The sequence below is a fragment of the Labrus mixtus genome, chromosome 10, assembly GCF_963584025.1.
Source record: "Labrus mixtus chromosome 10, fLabMix1.1, whole genome shotgun sequence".
Lineage (NCBI taxonomy): Eukaryota > Metazoa > Chordata > Actinopteri > Labriformes > Labridae > Labrus > Labrus mixtus.
Window position 1 is genome coordinate 13611834 of NC_083621.1, and position 21183 is coordinate 13633016.

Consider the following 21183-nt stretch of genomic DNA (forward strand, 5'->3'; position numbering starts at 1 on the left):
AAATCAAAATAGAAGCTTTGTACGCCCCCTATACCTGTGCCTCCTTTCAGTAGTGGAGCATAATGAAAAATGTTGAGCTGAATGTTGGCATAAATGAACAACTGTCTTTACATAATTCTTGTTGAACAACTCAGTTTACCCACCTATCCTTTTATTTTTTAAACACAGCTAGATCCCTCAGATATTAAATTATAGTCTGCAGTGAGCTAAGAAAATTCTGGCTGTGCAGGATTGTAAAGAAGGGGTTTGAAACGTGGCGTTTAAACAATTTGCTAATAATAGCCTATAGTTTTCTAGTTTGACAGCAGAGAGGACATATTCTTCACTGATGTTTGATCAGTGTGACTGGACATTCAACAATTATTTCGCACCTTTCAGATGTGTCCTTCGGGGGAAAATATCTTAAAGCCTATATGTTGAATTTGCGAGGGTATAAAAAGCGAGACAGTCTGCTGTACGATGTGTATTTATCTGACTCCAGCGCGGTCCCCCTGCAATTAAAGATTGAATCCCAGCGAGCAGCAGCGTGTTTGTTATTCACCTGTAGGGCTTTACCCGGCGCTAGGACCCAGGGTGCGCGATTTTCATCTCCAGCTGCTGCAGACCGAAAACTGGCAATAAGCGAAGATCGCGAGGACAAGCCAAAATTGCATACTGTATTCATTCTACTTGAAAATAGCATCCCCGGCCCCACACGGAAGACTCCGTGCGGACAACAATAGCTTGTTGCGCTGTGTGCTGGCTTTGTGGCTGTAGACAGCTCGGAGCGCAAGGTAAGACGGTGCAATACCATGCGATTACTAATAACAAAGGCGTTACGGGCGAGCAGGGGGCATTAAAGGGGGCATTGCACAACGCTATTGAGGGCGAGTAAAACTCTGCCAAACTTTGACCTGGAAATCTGTATTTTCGAGTTGTCGGTGTCTTGGAGGAGCCACGGTAGTTGCGGCGGTGTCTCGCTGTTCTCCGTCGGCGTTAATGTAGGATCGTGTCACATGTATGGACAGCCAAGTTGTGTATCAGGATGACATACTTGGGGGCTGCTGTCCATGCGTGGCTGCTGTGGATGCGGTAGACTGTCCAAACGCTGACACGGTAACTATATATGAAGTGATGCGTTTTCATTTCAGACACATTGAACATCATGTGGACGGCACATCGGGCCATCCATTAACCTGACAAACAAGAACATCACCCTCCACTGTTCCCGAAATCGGCTGCCATCCCGCCTGCGTTTATTTATTGCAGAATAATTCATTACTTACACCAAGATGGAAGAATTATACGCTTGATTTTTCCATTTGGCGTTCAACCTCCCTCCCTCCCCCCCCCACCCCCCATCGCCTCCTCTGCCTCGACATTCAGTATTGACCAGGTGAACCACCAACTTAGACGGGACATCCTCGTCGCCGTAAACCATGGCGGCCTAAACAGTGTCGATAATCTCCAAAGACTCCAAGACAGATGACCATGTAAGCTCACTTTGGAGACGACATTCTCTCTTTTTTTTATACAAAAAAAAAAATCAGGCCTCGAAATAAACAACGTGCCTTCATGTGTGCTATCGCAGTTGTCATAGTGCATGTGCTGAGCACCACATCCCTGCTCGCGAGGGTTTATAAATGCACGCATAACAAGTTTTCGTGTAACCCCACATATTCACAAACCCGATCTGCAGCCTGTGAAGCAAACTCTTCTATAATTGGTGAAGCCCCGAGCAGCCGGTCACTACCGGGATAGCTCCTGCGCGGTCGTTGAGGTCTCCGGGTTACCCCTGGCTCAGACACAATGCGATGTGTCAGCTGCCCACTTTGTGATACTCCCGCTTCTTCATGCCGACACGGATCCCCACGCCGTTCCTCTTTTTCATAACTGATCGGCGTTTTTCTGGTTTCCCAATTTCACGTTTGGCCATCTGTCAACGATTTGGCTGCCTGCACGCAGCCATTACTGAGCGAATGGCGAAGGGCATGTTAGAGGCTCTCTCTCTCTCTCTCTCACACACACACACACACACTCACACACACACTCACACACACACACCGATCCCTCTCCGCGATAGACAAGCAGCGAAATAGTTTGAGCTCGTTCAAGCAGTGACTGCTCTCTGAAGACGGTCAGGATCGTTGTCCTGCACCAACACGGATCGTGCACGGTAGTAAACAAACTCTTTCAGTCACACGACGATGTCAGCCTCGCTGCGTGTGTAACTGTGTATCTGTACGGTTATTTCCTCACCACCACAAGTGTTGAGAAAAGTAGGAAATTTGTTGGCCTAGAGGAGTAGATACAACCGTAAACAGCAGGCCTGCACTGCTTTCATGATCCAGGTAAGACAAGTGGCCTAATTACAGTACAGGGTAACCTTACTGCTTAAACACTGTGCTGAAATGTGATTATGGCATAACAGAGCTAAATATCCTGTAGCTGTTTATCAGAGGGCGAATCAGACAGTGCAGAGGTCCTCTCATCGACACACTGATTTGATGCTGTGTAAACTATGGTCTGTGTGTGTGACTGAAAGTTGCTGATGTGTTTTCATTCACCTCAAAACTCAATGTGTAAACTTCTGTTAAAACCTAGATTTTTTTTCGAAGCTTCTTTTCTTTGTTTTTCAACATGAGCAATGATCAAGTAGTACTTTTTCAAGAGACAGTCAGATGCTTAAGTAAAATGTTGTATTTTAAATGATGTTATGACAGAAACATCTTACACCCATAGGTTCCTTTTGTGGGTCAAATTAGAAATGTTATGTCAATGCTTTTTATTTCTACAAATTATTTTAACATTTTTTTCTTTATAAAAGCCAGTATGACATTAACTGTGATGAGCATTTCGAGATTATTTCAGTAGGCATGGGTTGAAGTTTATTTTTGTCGTCTTGATTTTGTGTAAATTCTGACAGAATATTGGAAAATTAAAATTAAATTCTGAGTCTTAATTGAAGTATTTTGAGCAGCTTGGCTTAATCCCAGTCCTCGGAGGATAATGTGAATGAAACCTGACCTGATACCATCAGTAAAGCGTGATGTTGACACACTGACCTGCAAGAAATGAGTGACAGTGCAGAGAAGATACACAATGCAGAAAGAGTGGCACTTTTTTTATACTGATAATCAGAGATCATCAGCTGACAAAGTGTCATCATGTATACCACAAGACTCAACTAACCAAGGAAATCCTGTAAAAAAAAAAAAATACACTTTTGTTTAGCTCAGTACAGCAAGGGTGGAGTAAATGTGTGACAGAACAACACAGAGAATCTGGGAAAAGTGTTCAACGTGCTTGCAAAGTTAGCCTACACGTGTCGTGACGTTTGTGGATGCATTGTGTGTTGTTATGGGGGGAATTCAGAGAAGTGCATGCAGTTGTTTTTGGGGGCACTGTGCAGATGAATAACACTGGCTCATATTCCTTGTGGTTTCAACAGCAAAGTGGGAAATGGGCTTTGCTATACAGTTTGACAAACACGAGTAGGCTTTATTTTTATTTTTTTTAAACAAAGTTGTGTCACCTTACGGAAACAGTCTTTGCATTTCTGGGTCTTTCTAAGTGACATAACTGAACCTCAGCAGGTGTTAAAGAAGCAACGTGCTTGGCATTCACATAAATGACCCAAAACATGGCTATTAAAAGACAAAATGTCTAGGGGTTGGGTTTTGAAATCCTCTACATCAGTAGGGATTAGTGTTTCCCCCATCTTCTTCCTGAAGCTGCTGCCTGCAGCCACAGCCTGACACTGAGAGCCTCCAGCAGCCCGAGTCTCGCTTCCTCCTGTTCATTCTCCTGCAACAGACCCAAACCTCTCCCACTTTTCTCTTATTTATTCTTGCACATTTTTGGTGGGCCTAATTTCTTTTAGTAGCCTTACGCCTGTGACCGGCCCCTTTTAATTGACCTGAGACCTAAATATCCGCTCAGTGACACCGCCAGCATTCATTGGTTTAAAGAAATACACTTTATTACTTCGTTACCCCGATATGCTTTTTCTCAGTTTAGCGCACCGTTACACTCTTTGGTCGCGACCCCCTCACTCTCCCCTTCCCTCCCTATTCCCCTTGAGCGGCTGGAGTTCGCGTTGCATGCCGGTACCTGCAGTCCTCACCCCTCCCAGCCTCTCCGGCGTGTAATCCTGGGCGTGGATAGCCGAGCACTACATCTCCCATGCTGTCACCCTTTCTGCCCCTCTCTCCCTCTCCCACCAGACTGGAGACTGGCGATACGAAACGGACTGTCTTGACGACCCCCCCCCCCCCCCCCCCACCACCACCACCCCCACCCCACCCCACCCCACCCCTCCCCTCCTGTTCCTCCTCCTCTCTCCCAATGTCCCTCCCGCCCCTCCTCCCTCCCTCCCTCCCCGGACTTTTAGAACCGAAAACCGTCGAGATTAGTGAGCAGCCGCGGTCGGCAGAGGCGAAAGGCTGGACACGGTCGTATCCGAGCCGTGCCTGGTTCGTCGTTCACGTGCCATCTCGAGCTGGTTAGTAACTGTTTCTGTCACTAGACATCTTTTTTTTTTATTTTTTTTATCTCGCATGCTTATTAGCTCGGGAATTATCCAGCCTTACAGAGACTGAGGGAGTCTTTTTTTTTTTTTTTTTTTTTAACGGAGAAGAAGAGGCTCGGTGGGGTCATTTTTATACTACACCGGAGTGGTTCAGTCAGTTCAAGCAGAGGGCCGATATCAGAGACTGGAGCACTTCACGTCAAGTCGGCCGGTTGATAAATAAGAGCAGCCCGCCTCGCCATGTAGCTAAACCACCGGGGAGCGGAGCGCTGCGAGACGGGCTCCGCGGAGACTCCGATGCGCTGAGAGCTGCTGGAGGTGGTCAGTGGAGTTTTTTTTACATGTTGCCCCCTTTTTTTTTTTGTGGCCACTCCAACAGGGCAATTTATATTAAGTTAGCTCACCCACTCTCTTAAATTCCCAACCTTGGTGGGTTACTTTTTAATTTACTATTTTCAACTCAGAGCAGCCAGTTTGTGCGTTATCAGTGAAATCGATTATTTGTTTGAAGGAAAAAAAACAAAAAACATCCAGTGGAAGCCTTTTTTTTTTTGGTAACGCTGATGAGTTGTGTTTGCTTTTTTTTTTTTTTTTTTAACTCTGCCTTGTGTTACCTGTGTGGGCTTTGCATTCATGTTGACTTACCTTATCAGACTGAGATGTGACACACTGCCACATTGTGTCCCTCTGCAAGCCGCTTTCACGGTGGAGGTGGTCTTGTCACCAATACGCCCCAACATCTGCTCTCCGAGAAATGTGCATCCGTGCTACGTGTTTTTAGTTCTGAGAAGAGAAAGCCCGGCTGCATCATCGTGGAGCCAGCTTGCTGTGCTCACATGAAGGTGACTGCTCGCCATCTCCGGCGAGAGAGAGAGAGAGAGACCTGGAGCTCTCCAGAGTTTTTCCGTGCTGATGTTTCAAACACAGAAAAGGCACATTGTTTTAGAGAGTGTCCTCACTGCCATCGCAAACATGTGGGGACGTGTGTCCTTTGTGGACATTGAGCTGACCGTATTGTTTAAGTGTTCTCCAACAGAATACATTGTCGTCTTTGGTTTGTTGTCTTTTAATGTCAGAGGCTACTTAGTTGCCCACAATGTTTGTTGACTATTGTGATTGGCGTAAAGCAGAGCGGATGGATTTACACGTAGCTGCGGAGTAGACCCGGTATGATCGCTGCACAAAGGCAAACTAGCTGTAAGCAAACTGTTGTGCACGGTAATGAATTCAGACCCTCCTTGCACTGTCTGCGTGGCCGTGCTCGCAGATTCCAAGCCGAGATTGGCGTGTCAGTCATTACGTGCATCATATTCGTTATGTTTCACTGACCCCAGGTTGTTCATCGCCTGATCCCTGTTTGTAGTCGTCTCATTTACTTGCAGATGCGCTCGCCTGCGCTCAACTCTCTCAACATACCAGGAGCTGCTCTGGCGTGTGTGCTGCCCTGTGTATGTCGAAGTGTTTCAAATGTTTGCGTGTTATACATCATCGTTGTGTGCATACTTAGCATGCACATTTTGTGAAGGAAGGCATGTGTAGGAATGTGTTGTGTGTAAGTTTTCACACGAGGATTTTCATGTCTTATTTTAGAGGTGCACTCAAACTGCATGGTCTACCCATTCAAATGCATTTAACTGGGGTAGGTTTCGCCCTGTTGTAATCACTGTGATGATATCATGTCAAATGATAAATATTCCTTCAAGCAAGTAAAGAAACCTTCGACGAAATATAATTATCTCCTTTTACCTCAGTGTGTATGTCTCTCTCAGAACATAACACATTTAGGTAGCCGCTCAATAATAAAAGATCGTTGGAGTGTCGCAGCTGATTTACCTCATGGAGAGACGATGATCCAGCCCACTAGGCACAGACCCAGGGGGTCACAGGGCGAACGCAAGGGTCTGTGTGACTGTCAAAAGTGTTCCTAATTGAAAAGCCTGACAGCTTACTCAAAACCTGCTTTTTTTTCTTGATGCAGTCTCATCGAGTATCTTGTGTTCAGCAGAATATCCCTGCTTGAAAAAAAGGGTACCCTCTTTTTGAATATTCTCAAATGTTTCCTGTATGATACAGTATTGAGTATGATCTCTGTGCAGAGGAGTTGCACTGCAAACTGTATGAAGAAATAGAGGCCTCTTATGTGTTTCTTCAAGGAACCTGTTGGCTCATTATCCAACCGTTTGCAACTAATGAATTGTGTTTCATTTCGCTCACTGATTAACCAATCTTACTCATGCTTATTCACTTTCCAGATCGATCAATGCAGATAAATTGTTAGTATTCCCTGTGTGTAAACACATAAAATCAAAGGGAACAACACAGCGTTCCTCAGTTTACCACATTTCTCTCTGCTACGCTGAATTGTCTCCCTGCTCGTAGGAAATTGTAACACATCTGGCCTCCAAGCCCACAGAAAGGAAGCTTTCAATTTCCCAACGTTTGTTACTCTAAATCATTTACTGTTGCACAGAACAGGTCTAATCTCTTCAATGAAAGTCTCAGCAGCATTTACAGTGATGACATTAAGTGTTCTTCTGTTGTCGTTCTACAGCACATCATTCATTTCAAGGAAAACTCTCACCTGACGGACTCAGCTACCCCTGAGGCATGTTGTGTTAAAGAAACACCTATGCAGGTAATCTTTTCTCCTATTACAGTTTGATTACAAGATTAGAGCATTATTTCCTCTTATAAAATTAACACTGCCCTAATGAACTTCTCTTATTACTCAGGTGGATCCTACACTAATGAATGTAGGGGATGGAGGCACGGTGAGCAGAGAGATCAGTGCTCCAAATAAAGCGTCTGCTAGCATGGTGGGAAATCCCCCCCAGACGCTCCCCCTCGAGTTTCGAGGAGATGTTACCCTCAGTCAGCAAAACAAGAGCACTCCAACAACAGACTGTAAGACAGCAAAAACCAGCCTGGACACTAGCAATTACAACCACAGCCCTGAGCTTTCTCCACCTCAACAGCCCATCAATGGGCCAACATCCTGCGCGGCCCTCACTAGTCCAGAGAAGAGAGAAGAAAAAAGGGCAGAAGCTCCTAAAATCAAGACTGACGTAGCAGTGGTTATCCCAGCTCCTCAGTGGTCAAGTGGCTTAAAAGTCAACCGAGAGGACTCACTAAACCCCTGTCAAAGCAACATGACAACCAGTAAGAAATCTCTCCTGCAAACACCATCTGTGCAAAGTGTTCCGCCTGGGTTTCAGTGCTCTGCCATGTTTAAACCAGTACAGCCTGTTGCCTTCCTTCCTGCCACTAATTTTCCCTCCCCGCTTTGTAAAATTACTCTTCCACCAGCATTGGGTCAGATTGCTGCGTTGAGAGAAGCCACAGCCAGCCAGTTTCAGAAAGAAATCCAGCCTCAAAGCTCAGGTGTCGGAGGGACACCTCTCATACGGACCTATCCCTATCCGTTCTCTGTGGGCCGGACTCCAGCCGCAGAGATAAAAGCAGGAACATCAACCTCAAAACTGAAACCCAACCATTCATCCAGTAAGAATGCTAAGTCAGTGGTGGAGCATAAATCTTTAGCGTCAGTGGTAGCCTCACCAGCCATTGCCCTACCGCTGCAGCACCCATCACTAACTTCTGCTGCACCCACCTGCTACACGCTGTCTCCCACTGCTGCCATTTGCTGTGGATCTGCATTGGCCAGCATCACCTCTCAGAGCAGACTGCTGAACCATGTGGAGAAAGGCAATAGCGTAGACAAGACTTCCATGGGCTCTCTTAAAACATCTCCCTCTTCTTCAGAGGACAGTGCTCTCTGCTCAGCGGAATCAAGAGATGTACCTCTTGATTTATCTGCCAAATCAAAACGGCCAAAATGCCTAAATGACTCTCCGGTTCCAACGGCTGAGCCTCATAGTAACGAGTCAAATCAGAGAGATTTTTTGAATTCCAAGAAGGCTCATTCTGCCACTTATAGCCCAACTGTGCAATACCCTAACTTACCCTACACCCACAGAAATGGATCTCACCAAAAGCAAATAAAAAAGGCTCAGAATCATCAGGGCCCAGATCCAAAACCAACCTGGGGTAAGGGACCTTCACAAGACATCAAAAACATCCCCGGAACTTATGTAGGTGTGGCGAGCCCCATTCTGGCGTCCACTCTACGGGGTAAAGATGGGAAAGGGACATTTGTGGATGAGTTTCAGAGTTTTGCAAAGCAAGAGTTTATATCTATAATTGACCAAGGAGAACATCTGGCCTCAGGAGGAAAAAAGCCATCCTGTCTGATGAAGGGCAACCAGCATGCTCACACGGTCAAGCCTGTTAAAAACACCAGCACAGCCATAACAAAGAACAGTCCCTCAAAAGGAGCTCTAACAACAGCCCTGTCAGCCTCTGCTAATGCGCAGATTCAGATATCTGGAACAACAGCAGTGCCGTACTCCAACACTTCAGCGTGGCAACAGCCGTCCCATCTCCCGCACCAAGCCTCGTCCGCTCAGAGGAAAATCTCACAAGGATCTCCGAAAACTAAGGGAACCACACTTACTGAAGGATCTAAGTTTCAGAGTGCACATCATAGCCCGTCCAAACCTGAGGATGAAAAGTGGGAGAAATTGAAGTCGCCCCTGTCGAACCTTGCATCCATTGTAAAGCAGCAAGCCTTCGAAACAGCGGCACTGACGGGAGAGACTAATCCTCAAACCTCACCCGTTGGGTCTAGAAAAGCTGATGTTCTAAATCTTGGCAGCCAAGACGCCCAATGTAAACACACTTCTTCCTTTGACTATCCATCACACTGGTCTATTGATAAATGGGCTGGTGTTCCATCAAAACCAGATTTAACTCAAGCTTTGAAGAGACATGAGACAGAGTCTTTGGAGAATAACACTAAGTTAAACACCACTGAGAGAGAACACAAGGGACTGAAAGCGAAGCAGGGCTCCTCAAAGCCTGCTGGCCGCTCTCATCTCTTTGGGAACAATGCATCAACGAACGGGAACAGGATGGAGAGCAAACTAGCCCAGGTGTTAGAGGGGGAGATATCGAAAACAGAAAGTGGGGCATCAGATATTACTCCCAGTGACAAATTGGAAGGCATGGTCGCGTCTATTCTTTCGGGCCAGGGCGACGGGGGAGGCGATAAGTTTGAGAAGAAAACAAACGGAACCAAAGGGGAGTCGCCTACTAAAGCAAAAGCTGCCTCCATAAAACAAAAGAAGAGTAGCCCAAAGAAGCCAGCGAAAGAGAAGTCACTAACGGGATCATCAAAGAAGACTGCGGGAAAGAAGAAGCAAGACACAGAAAACACTCCAACCAAAGCGTCTCCCCAAAAGAAGGTAATTAATTTTTCTTTTTCTTCAAAACAATCCCCAATTGCAATAAATAAATAAACAAATAAATAAGACAACTATGGTCACATATAGTTCAATTTTATCACATTAATCCGCAGTTGTGTGACTGATGATTTAACTTTCAAGGGCCTATTGTGAGTCTGTAACATGTTCTTCATCACCATGAAAGCTTTGTGATCAATAACCTCCGATACAGCATGCTCACACTGTCCCCTGTGTATTTCAGCAGAAGAAACAATGTGCACCTGTGCTGGAGCAGAATCTATTAGCTGGAAAACATTCTCCTCCGAGTAAGGAGCCGACTCAAAGGGACAAGATCAGCCCCAACAAGGTGGTCAAACCAACCCCCAAGAAAGCAGGTAAGGTGTTTTGTTTGGCATATGTCATTGACATAGACAGTCCTGTATGTTTGTAATAGACGTCACAGTTGTTCCCCTGACATGGACACATTTGTGACATCTATAACAATCTCTGTAATGCTTTCAGCTGTGTCAGACATGAAGTCTTTTATTGTGCTTACAGTTAGATTAAAGTGGGATCTCACAGCTTTACTTTGTTAGATAAATAGCCTGCAGTCAGCCTCAATAGTACAGTAGATTGTGTATAAAGCAGACAGAAAAAATGTGACACATCTTGTCTGTGTGGCATTTTTTGATGTCTCTCTCATATATCTTTGCATTGAAGCTGGTGTGTGCGTGTAACGATTAAATGTGATTTTAATCAGTTGCAGATTGCCGCAGCAGTCCTCAGAGTGTTGAGACACAAGCGTCTCTAAACAGTTCTGCTGTATCCAGCAAGGAGGCCGACGCCACAGAGAACTCCTTCCCGAGACTAAGGAGAGGACGACGGCGAGCAGATGAGGCTCGACTTGACCTCTGGGGCTTTGCGACGCCTTCCCCTCCGCCCCCGCCAATGCCTCCTCCCCCAGCTTCTCTGTCGCCCCCTCAATCCCCCATCCAGCCAGCCCGCCGTCCGAGAGGGAGGCCTCGGTCCAACCCTCTGCCAGAGCGAGCATCCCATGGCAAAGGCAAGAGTGGCAGTACAGAGGGTGAAACGCCCGCTAATAAGAAACGCCGGCGATGTCGTAGTAAAAAGTACCAGACGGGAGATTACATCACTGAGAGAGACAAGCTGGAGGACGGGAAGCACCACGAAGAGTCCGACCCCATGAGAGAGGACAGTGGAACTCCAGCAGGTACAGAGTTTGAATCTGGAGATCAGTCCGTTTTTTAATTAACATGAATAGTCAAATTGAGTAGGACTCTAAACATGAGTGCTGTATCTTAATATTCTTTTGCAATTCAGGCCAAAAAATGAAAATGTGAGTGAGTCGTTGATTGATAGACATTTTTTTGTCTGAGCTGCAATTTTAAATCATTCAATTAAGTTAATTAACAAAAAAATGCAACTTCATTGATAAAGGATTAATAGTCAAAGCAGTTTCCAGCAAAAATGAGTACACAAATAATTCTCAGTTCCTTCAGGGTTTTGATTGAACTTTGTGTTGATTACATGTCTTCACATTTGTAGCCACTGTACAGACAAAAAAAGACATTCACATTTATCAACTTGCGCTATTGGAAATAAGGATGATCGTTTAGATATGAATGCAGTTTCCTTACATTTTAATAAAGCAAACTATGAATTCATCAGTATTTAAAAAAAATCATGTTCAACCCCAGTGATAATGAAAACTACAATACATCATGTGTTTTTAATAATACAACTGCTTTTAAGTCCTTTGACCACAAAACATGAGCTGGTAAGAACATCACCAATAAGCCTGAATGAGTTCTTCTAGTAATACCATTCCCCAAAATAAACAAATAAAATGTGTCTTTAATCCTTTAGTGGCTGCTGACCAGATTAAGAAGAATAATCACAATTAAAATGTTGAGATAAAACCAAAATCTAACAAAAGACAAAGATTGTGAGGACAAGAATTCATTCAGTTAGCAACTTATATTCAAGGAATTGGGCAGGGGCAGTAGGGACATGTTCTGTTCAATATCCAGCTCCTTCTGAATTGTCTCTCTCAGTAATTGTGTCTGGAATTTGAAATATAAAACATGGGTGTCTGAATGCACGTCCAACCTGCAGAGGTTATGAGACAGCTGTCACCGTTTGTCTCTGTTAACACAGACTCCAGACTGCAGTTGATTTCATACACTTCACTGATAGATCTGAGAGTTATGTGGAGTAACAACAGGCTATATGACCAAATGTCCCTATGTCGCTTCATGTATGCAAATACTTTGACGCAGATAGAAATCTATCAAATATGTTCATGTTGAGAATTTACAGAATGCTGAGTACACGACTGCAAAAAGCAGAGGGCAATATATCATAGACAGCATTTAGCACATTTTAGCATATAACATGGGTAAGCCAAAGAACATTGTTTTGAAAGACTCTATTATCTGTGGTTTTGTTGTTGTTGTTTTATTTCTCAAAAAGGCACCAAACATATGTGCTGCTCTGTGTTTGGATAAGCAGTTGATAATGAGCAGAATCAGTGCATCCCAGACAAAATGGAAGAAATTCTAAGATTGTTTTTGTCCACCTATTAGATACCGGTCGGCATAACCTCAGATGTAATTTGTCATTACAGATCCACAGGAACAGGAGTGTCTGAGTCCAGCTGCCTCTAGTCCAGAGCCACCCCCACGGAGACCCTCGTTCACTCGTTCAGGGCCGGTCCGTTACCAGGACAGTGATCTGTCTCCAGAGTGCAACGACAAGCCTTCAGGGAAGAGAAAGTTCAAAAGCAAGCACTTATCTGACAATGATGAGCAGAAGGTAAGTCACTTGCTGATGCTGCTGTGGGCTCACAGTATATCTTAACCCATACAAGGTTCATAGGAATGAAGTACATAGTGCCATGAATATATTAGCTCACAGTGCCCCCCTGTGGCTAGATAAATGAGATGTTTGTCACATTTATGAGGGCAGCCGGTTTTATACTGTTCAGGTCCATGATAAGTGGAAGCCATTGCTCTTACTTGGCAATGTATTACAAGTGATTCCAATTCACACAGAGCTCTTAACAACAAATCTTTAAATTAGGTCAAAACCAAACGCAGCTGCTTAGGGAAGCGTGGCGCCTCACTTCCCCTAGATGATGATGGGGCCGATGTCAAAAGAACAGACGGCCCTCCACCAGCTCCGAAAAGTGTGCCATCAACTCCAACCAATAAAAAAGCCTCATCAGGAAAAGGCATCAGTTCAGAGTCTCCACCCAAAAGACCCATTCCTCCAGAGGTCCGTCGGCTGATTGTGAATAAAAATGCCGGGGAGACCCTGTTGCAACGTGCTGCACGTCTGGGCTATCAGGTAGAGTCTGCCTGTCTTTTTAAATGAATTTGAATACTGCCCTTTAATAATGTTAATTGACACAGATTCTCTGCCCTTACTCTTAAAGGATGTAGTTCAGTATTGTCTGGAGAAGGACATCAGGGAGGTCAATCGGCGTGATAATGCCGGTTACACGGCCCTCCACGAGGCGTCCTCTCGAGGCTGGACGCAGATTGTCCAGATGTTACTGAAATACGGAGCTGATGTCAACTGCAGCGCTCAGGATGGAACACGGTGAGAATTTTTCGATACACGGCTTAGAGCCTTGCTTCTAATTAGCTAAATTTCTGTGTCCTGATTTTCTTGTGATTTAAAAAAAAGGGTGATAACCAAATGTCAAAATACCCTGATCATGGTCTACTGGCTTGACCGTAAGCAATAAGAGTATGTCCAAAGCATGGTATGGATAAAAGATGTTAACCACTGCAATAGAAAGAGATCAATACAATACATATATCAAACTAGCACAATAAACACATCGCAAAGGACTGTCTGAAATACATCATGCTCAACTTGTTAAGATTTGACCAATCACACTGAGCTCAGAAAATATGAAGTTTGCATTCCCACCACTTGTCCAATCAGAAGAGACCCCAGCAAGCTGTTAGCTGTCCTCAGATTAATTTGGTGGCGATATCATGAGAGAGAACAGAGAAGAAAATGTGGTTTACTATCGGGTATTGAAATATGGTCGAGCACATTGCAGACTTCCGTATATGATGTAGGCCTCATGTATCATTTATTGTTACAGTGTGCATTTTTTTAAAAACTTCAACCTTCACCTCAACATGTGTTAGTAGCAGTTATGAACATCCTACTGACTGATTGTATTTGATGTCTTAGAAGATCATTTTGTGTTTGCATGTCCTGCTCATAGTTTTTTTAATGGTATTCTTTGGTTGAGCCTGTTTAGGAATCAGATGCATAAATCTGAATTAGACAAGGGAGAGTATTAAAGTCTTATCTCATTTTAAAACCATTTTTCTGTATTTCATTCCACATGTTTGATATTTGATAAAAAGAAAGTTATCAAACAGACTCTGAAGTTGTACAATCATTTAAAGGCATTTGTGTTTTATTTGTACTTTCTTTAGGCCCCTTCATGATGCCGTGGCGAGCGATAACCTTCCAATAGTCTGGTTGCTTCTGAACCACGGTGCAGATCCAACTCTGGCCACATACTCTGGACACACCCCGGTCAAACTGGCCCACAGCCCAAGCATGAAGACCTTCCTCACAGGTAAGCACAACCTTGTTTTTAGACGTAGGGAAGAAATAGCAGTGGGTGCTGTGTGGAGGTTTGGTGGGCGGTGAGAGCTTGCATGGAGGGAGGTTGGCTCTGGGACGCCTGAGCTCACTGTCCAGCCTCCCTTAGGTGTTGTGGGACTATCATTATGAAACACTGGTGAAGAGAGATTCCCCCTGTGATGTCCTAGCTCTTACTGCCCATCGGTCTACAGGGTTGAGTTGTGGTGACCAGTAGGGGCCATGTGGTTGGTAGTATTGGCGTTGTCACTACCTGTCTAGTTTGCATAAACTGAGCCTATTGTTAACGCTGGAAATGCTGTTTGGGTTGCAGTGGCAACTAAGAGCTGTGTTGTATTTTAAGCAACTTATCAGTAGGGCATAGGGGCTTAATTGGAATGAGGGGCTTCTTTCACTGAGCACTTATCCTTAGGGAACAAGTATCTTGTGTTTATTTCAAATCAAGTTCAGCACGTTTTTAGGAGTGCCGTTTAACTCCAGGCTGAAGTTGATTCTCCCATCTCAACATCTACCGTACTTGAAACTCAATAAACAACACTGTGAAGAAGCCACCATGAAGTTAAGGTAAATGCTAAAAAACAAAAATAATAGATAAATGCTTGTCTTTAACTAATGCCACCGATTAAAACAACATGTCCGCATACTGATGAGACCTTTCTTCCACTATGTTAGATTTGGCACACTGATTTATAAAAATGACATTATATGGATTCAGTAGTAAAAAAAAAACATCCCTATGACTCAGACTGTTTTGTTGTCTGAAAGCTGAATGGTGTTCAAAACTGAAGATGTTGTCTGAAACATTTGGAGCATCAGTAAAGTGCAGCGTGGAGTTTAAGCTGCGCGTTTGGTTTATTTTCAATTTCTGTTCAGTTTTAGAATAGATATAGATTTAATGAATTACAAGAGCAGCACAGTGAAACATGAAGCTCACCTTGATGCCTTTTTGGATCTTCTGTTACCATTTCCCCCTTGCCGTGACCACCCTTTAAAGAAAGATCATCTGAATCTCTATAAGTAAAAAGTAACAGAAGAGCGAGAAAGCACATGAGTCATGACAACGCCAGCGTGCTCTTGTTACTAAAAAAAAAAATCTGAGAGTCTTGTGAGGACACGGCTATGGTGTCCAAACAACCATGGCAGTTCAAATGAAGCTTTCATTGAATGAAAACAGGCACTTTGTGTTGAAACACGGGACTACAAAAGGAATAAATAGCTGATATTTCAATCTCTCTGAGTCACACATATGGTGTGAGGCACAGCTGTAGTGGTTGCTCATGTCCTCTTCGCCCCTGCAGGACAGCTAAGTTAAACTGCTATGTTGATCTTAGAGACATTACTGTTGTCTTTTACAGACGAGTTAAAAACCAAGCAGCAAAAAAATGCAATCCCAAAATATGACAACAAAAGGAATTTATTGATCAGGTGACTTTGATCAGATTTTTGCTCGACTTCAATGTTACGGCAATTATCTAAAGTGAGAGTTTACGTCTGAAGAAATGCATCCTGGGATATGTAGGCACATGCCAGCCTATTTAACTATTTAATTGAACAGACACGATCTATGTTAACTAACTTTTTGTGTTTTTAACATCAAATAAAGGTAGGCTGTAAACATTACCTGCTTTTCTCTGCTGGAATCCTTGGTTACACTCTTTAATGCGTGGGAAATGGACACTGGACAGTCCGAATTAATAACTCTGGGCTATGTTGTCTGTGGCACTCATAGTTATGTGTGAGATTTATTATGAATGCAAGTCTCTGTTGCACAAGAGCGTGTGAGTGTGTGAGCGTGTGTTTCTGTGTATATCAGACGTGGAGACCACGGAGCGAGCACGCATGGAGGAGTACTTGGAAACAAGCTTTTCGTCTCTGAGTCCTCTGTCACATTAAAAACTCAGTTTAGTTGTATCAGCAAATGCACTGATATCAAACTGTGGAATAGGTGCGCTGGTGTGCATCCTGTGTGTGTGGAATAAATTCAGTGGGCATGCGTTGTGAACTTGTATGCCCGTCTTTCTAATGCGTCCTCTTGACATCAGGAACATACTTCATCAGACTCTAGACTTTAGACCAGGTTTTAGGTGGTCTAAATTTCAGGTGTTTTCTGCGTCCTTAAGAAAGGCGCGCCAGATTTTTGCCTCACCACACCCCTTTTTAAAACGAACACACCCTAGGGTGCTAACGGGAGTGCAAGTTCATTTTTAATTTGAACAAAGTGAGCACTGGACGTTAAAATGACAGCTGCATCAGGAGAAAAATAGGAAAGACCCCTGCGCCTGGCACACAGGCATGGCCCACTGTGTCTTTAGTTTGTTATTTATTTTCACATCACTGATGATGATGTCGACCAGTTGTGAGGATCGGTTCTGCAGCACAAACCAACACCTGGTTTTGTAGAGTGAGGAAACATGAGCTAGCACTTCACTGCTGCTGTATCTTTTCCATTATCAACTGGGCTGCAGTGTCAGTGTTTACTTGAGTGTGTTAGTGTAACACATTGAATCTCAGGTAAACAGAGAGATGACGGCTCAGTAGCTAATACAGAAACAATGCCCAGTTTTCTTTTGGAATTGGAAGTCCACAGACGGCTGCAACAGGACTGACTTGAACTCTAGTGTTATTATTTTTTTATATTTTGTTCTATTAATGGGATACACATTACAAGCAGCCTGTCTTCATATTCTCATATATTTAAACATAATCAAGCAGTAAGGACTTGTTGACGTGAGACAACGTGTAAAACATGATGCTTTATTTTTTCACAGAATATTTCACAGACTTGGAAGGCCGCAAGGACCAGGATCCCAGTGTACCCTGGGATTTCTACAGCAGCTCCCTGTTTGGTAAGACTCCTTGGGACAGTATTTGAATATCGGTGTTTCTGTCTGCCAATCCATCAGGCCACCGATCAATCACACGTGTTATTTCAGTTTGTAAACAGTTGTTGGTAGGAAACTCATTCCTGCGCTGGCTGTGAGGAAGTCGAGTAGAGGCCTGTTTGACAAACGACCAGGTAGCCGCAGGGAAATCAGTTTGTTGGCCGGGCTCAGGCTCTGCTGTTGGGACATAAATGGATGTTAGTCTTGTGTACCAGCAGCAGTGTTGTGTTGTAAACAGCCACAGGGAGCTAGTTGTCCAGCAGAGGAAGAACAGGATTAAGAGTTCAGTGGAAGAACTGAGGGAGACTAAACAGGAAGTTGAATGCAGCTTTCTGGATAAACTGGTGAGCTTCAAAACTACCTTTGCTTTGTCCTCCCGTCAAGGAAAAAATATTTGTGTTAATGTTCTCTTCCTACGGCTACAAAGCTTATCTTGAAGAGTAAATCTAAAAATCATTCTGATCTAAATGTTGAAGAAAAGAGGTTCAATAAAAATACACTTAGTTGTGTTTGTAATAGTTTGAGTCATCAGTTTGTCTTCCATCTATCTGCTCGTATTTTAGAAACTACTCATCGTTGATTTGTGCAGTTTGTGTCCTCACAGATAAAAGATCTTTTTAAACCGGTTAAAGACTTTTATACATAGTTTTTTGTACAATCACATTCAGAGTTTTACAGTTTCTGTATTTCCTTAATCTTTCTTACAGCTTCATCTTTATGGTTTTTTTTTTAATGAAATTGAAATTAAACAAAAATGTAATCTAGTTTAGAGTTTAATGATCAGAATTAAAAAGGAAATACATCGAAACACCTCACCACCTAGTGTTCACACATTTCTAATCATCGTTTTTTAGAGATTCCACTTTGTCCTGATGACAGTTTGTTGTAAAAAAAATATATATATTATTAAAGATACTTCTGTTAAATATGTTTGATTTAAGGAAAGAATCAAATTATTTACTAATCACTGGAGATATGTAGAATAATTTTTCTGTTAAAATCCTTCAATATTCCGTCTTTGAGTCATTATTATCTCCATTTGTCTGGACGTCGGCTGTTGTTTAGTTCTAGTTGACACTCATTATTAGTATTACTTTAACTGCTCACAGCTTCAGCAGCATTCAGTCTCACGCAGAAAGAAATATTGATTTCTGTTTTAATGATCTGTCCACTAGAGGGCGCCCACACCCTCTGTATTGAATGACAGTCTCTTTTTCTGACCTCGGTGAACTCTCCTCCACAGAGACGGACCAGGAGCCATGCTGGGACTTCTTGCTGTCGGAGCAGAATCAGGATCTAGAGGAGGAACCGACGGGGAAGACTGAGCCGGACTCTGACAAAGACTTCCTTCTGTTTGAGTTCTCCTCTGAGCCTCTCTTAGCCTGCTATCATGTTCAGGTGTCATTAACACAGGGGTGAGTACACACATACTTACATAGCTGGCAAAAGACAATTGAAGGTGAGGCACCAATTAAGCCCAGTCGACAGAGAAGGTGTCCCTCAAACAGAGGTTATTGTCCTGAACATATCATTCATGTTTGAGTCCAGACCACGACCTTTTGATGCTTGTCTACCACACTCTCTCTTCCCCACATTTACCCTTAACTTCAGCTGTCCTACCAGTAAATGCAAATATGCACAAATAAATAATTAAAGAGAAATAATGGAAGGTGATTACTAACCAAACAGATTTTATTGTTTTAAACTTTACTAGAAAGGTGTAGACTTGTTTACTATGGGAAAATAGGAAACAGAAAATATGAACTATTGGGATGATTATGTGTTTGTTTGAGAGTACTTTTATTTAAAATATGGAAAAAATAATTTAACTCTAGTCTGCAGCTTATATCATGTTGTTCCTCTCCTGCAGTTTCTGCAACTGGTTCCTCCTGACTGACGTCCTGAAGCGTCTGAAGATGTCGGAGCGGATCTTTCGGGCGAGATACCCGCACCTCGAGGTGGTTCACCTGACGCGCTCCGAGCTTTGGAAGCAGGTGTCAGTTAGCCAGCTGAGCTCCGATTTTTCACCATCCCACAGAAGCAAGAAAAAGGCAGAGACAGATGAGGAAGAGGCCGAAGACGGACTTGTGGATCTGGTGCGATGTGTACCAGAGCTCCAGAGACTACTGGGCTCCTCCATCCACATCCTGCAGGAGGAGGAGGAGGAGGAGGAGGAGACACTGACAAACACAGGGAAGCCTCGCAGCCGATAGCCTCCCTTTTAAATGTCATCCTTTTGCCCGAGTCCTTCCCTGCAAGCAGCAGCTGAAAGGAAACCTCTCCGTCCGTCATAACACGAGTTTGAACTCCAGCAATGACTCAACACTCCACCTTTAACGTTTGACCTCAGACAGAAGGTGATTAAGTCATCACAAGGACCTGCACACAGGAGTTGTCGGTGCTGCAAAGCAGCTTTCAGGTTCCTATCTATAGGTATATTTGATTACAGGAGAACTATTGAGAAAACCTTTTTTTATCAATTATGTCTGTACATGTTAGTGTAAATGTTTATCTTGCCATCAGGGTTAACACATTTGGTTCTATAAATGTATTCTTGTGGCAAAGGATGGATTATGTTTAAGAGTTTTTGTGTTTGTTTCTGAGGAAAATAGGTTTTTTTTGTTTTTTTTTTCAATGGGAGATAATCCGAGTCTTTTATCTCGGGAAACTCTTGCGTGAAGCTCAGACGCTTATGTCAGGGAGGCCACCGGCCCGGATGGTTTCTATGTCAACCTGGGAGACGTGGGGACCTGCAGAGAGGAGACCATGGCACATTACGTTCACACATAATCACCCGGCCCTGCTCAGAGGCTCATTTACATGTTCTCATCACTCACTAAACAGATCATTACCGGACAGACCTGATAGCCTCTGTTTATTCATTTTCCTCCTCAGCTCACAGAGTAGAAGCAGGCAGGATCACGAAGTCAAAAGGATGAAATCATGTCGTTTTGGACCTTGACATTGAGAGTTTGTTTACAGACCTGGACAGATTGTAGAGTTCCCCATTTCCCAGGATGCACTCCTCCTGAACTGATAAAGAATCCTGTGGATCTCTCTCAGAGGAAAAGTAGTTACCATCCTGTGTGGCCCTCTAAACTGCAGCCACAGCGGTCCCCTCTTCTTTACGTCCTGATACAGTGTTTCCAGATCCCAGAGTGCTTTGTGTTGCAGTGTTTGATTGACACTGTTTGTTGTGCTTAATTTATAGTCATTAATATATTTGACCTCTTGTTTATCTGACAAGCTTATCTATGAAAAGAAAATGCTTTGTATGGTTGGTGCTTCATTTTGAAAATGTACTTATTATTAGGATCCCTTTATTCAGAGATTTTCCTCCCTCATTCAAAAACAGTATTTCAAAACAGCTAAAGTACAGTTTTATTGTACTGGTGCTACGACCGATTTTTGTGTTGACAATCAATGATGTTTTGGTTTGAGTCACAAACTAATAAAAGATATTTAAGATGAAGAGACTTAAGGTGTAAAGAGAAGTATAGTTTGGTTTAAGACAACGGGATACATCAAGACTGAGAGACTGAGCAGTGTGTGAGGTCGAGAAGATACAGTTTTATTTGGTTCTTTTATAAGAAATCAACAAGAATAAAGCATGATTGTGAATCATAGTTATTTCCTCCCTCGTGTGTCAGAAGAGTCATTATAAGAGCTTCATGAATGTTCAGGGAGCCTTTTTCTCTGCTTTTATTCACCTTTGGTCTAAGGAATGTAACGTTACATCTGTAAAGATACAGATTATTTGTTAAAATCAAAGTTAGATTTATCCCCCAGTTCATTAGCAAATCAAAACAGCAGAAATAGATATTATGTCTTTTTTTAAACAAGTGTGTTTATT

General features: G+C 43.4%; 2 protein-coding genes across 5 annotated transcripts in view; one reads left to right on the plus strand and one right to left on the minus strand.

Annotated features, from left to right (window-relative positions):
* The window catches only part of cenpi (centromere protein I), a 153304-nt gene that overhangs the window by 69362 nt on the left and 62759 nt on the right, over positions 1 to 21183 (minus strand). The gene's annotated exons all lie outside the window — the stretch shown is intronic.
* Positions 530 to 20956, plus strand: bcorl1 (BCL6 corepressor-like 1). Of its 4 annotated transcripts, none has more exons than XM_061048436.1 (12): positions 530 to 773; positions 7062 to 7145; positions 7243 to 9813; positions 10055 to 10187; positions 10559 to 11023; positions 12440 to 12627; positions 12895 to 13161; positions 13250 to 13416; positions 14277 to 14422; positions 17217 to 17294; positions 18574 to 18745; positions 19201 to 20956. In XM_061048436.1, exons 2-12 carry the CDS (start codon positions 7140 to 7142, stop codon positions 19541 to 19543), a joined length of 4536 nt encoding a protein of 1511 aa, XP_060904419.1. In that variant the 5' UTR covers positions 530 to 773; positions 7062 to 7139; the 3' UTR covers positions 19544 to 20956. The 4 variants fall into 4 exon arrangements, with proteins under 4 accessions (XP_060904419.1, XP_060904416.1, XP_060904418.1 ...); XM_061048433.1 differs by having other exon boundaries at positions 532 to 773; positions 10553 to 11023; XM_061048435.1 differs by having other exon boundaries at positions 532 to 773; positions 10058 to 10187; positions 10553 to 11023.

Coding starts and splice junctions, on each gene's coding strand:
- bcorl1 (XM_061048433.1), top strand. Junction 9,814..10,054: donor AAGCGTCTCCCCAAAAGAAG/GTAATTAATTTT, acceptor TGTGTATTTCAG/CAGAAGAAACAATGTGCACC. Junction 11,024..12,439: donor GGACAGTGGAACTCCAGCAG/GTACAGAGTTTG, acceptor TTGTCATTACAG/ATCCACAGGAACAGGAGTGT.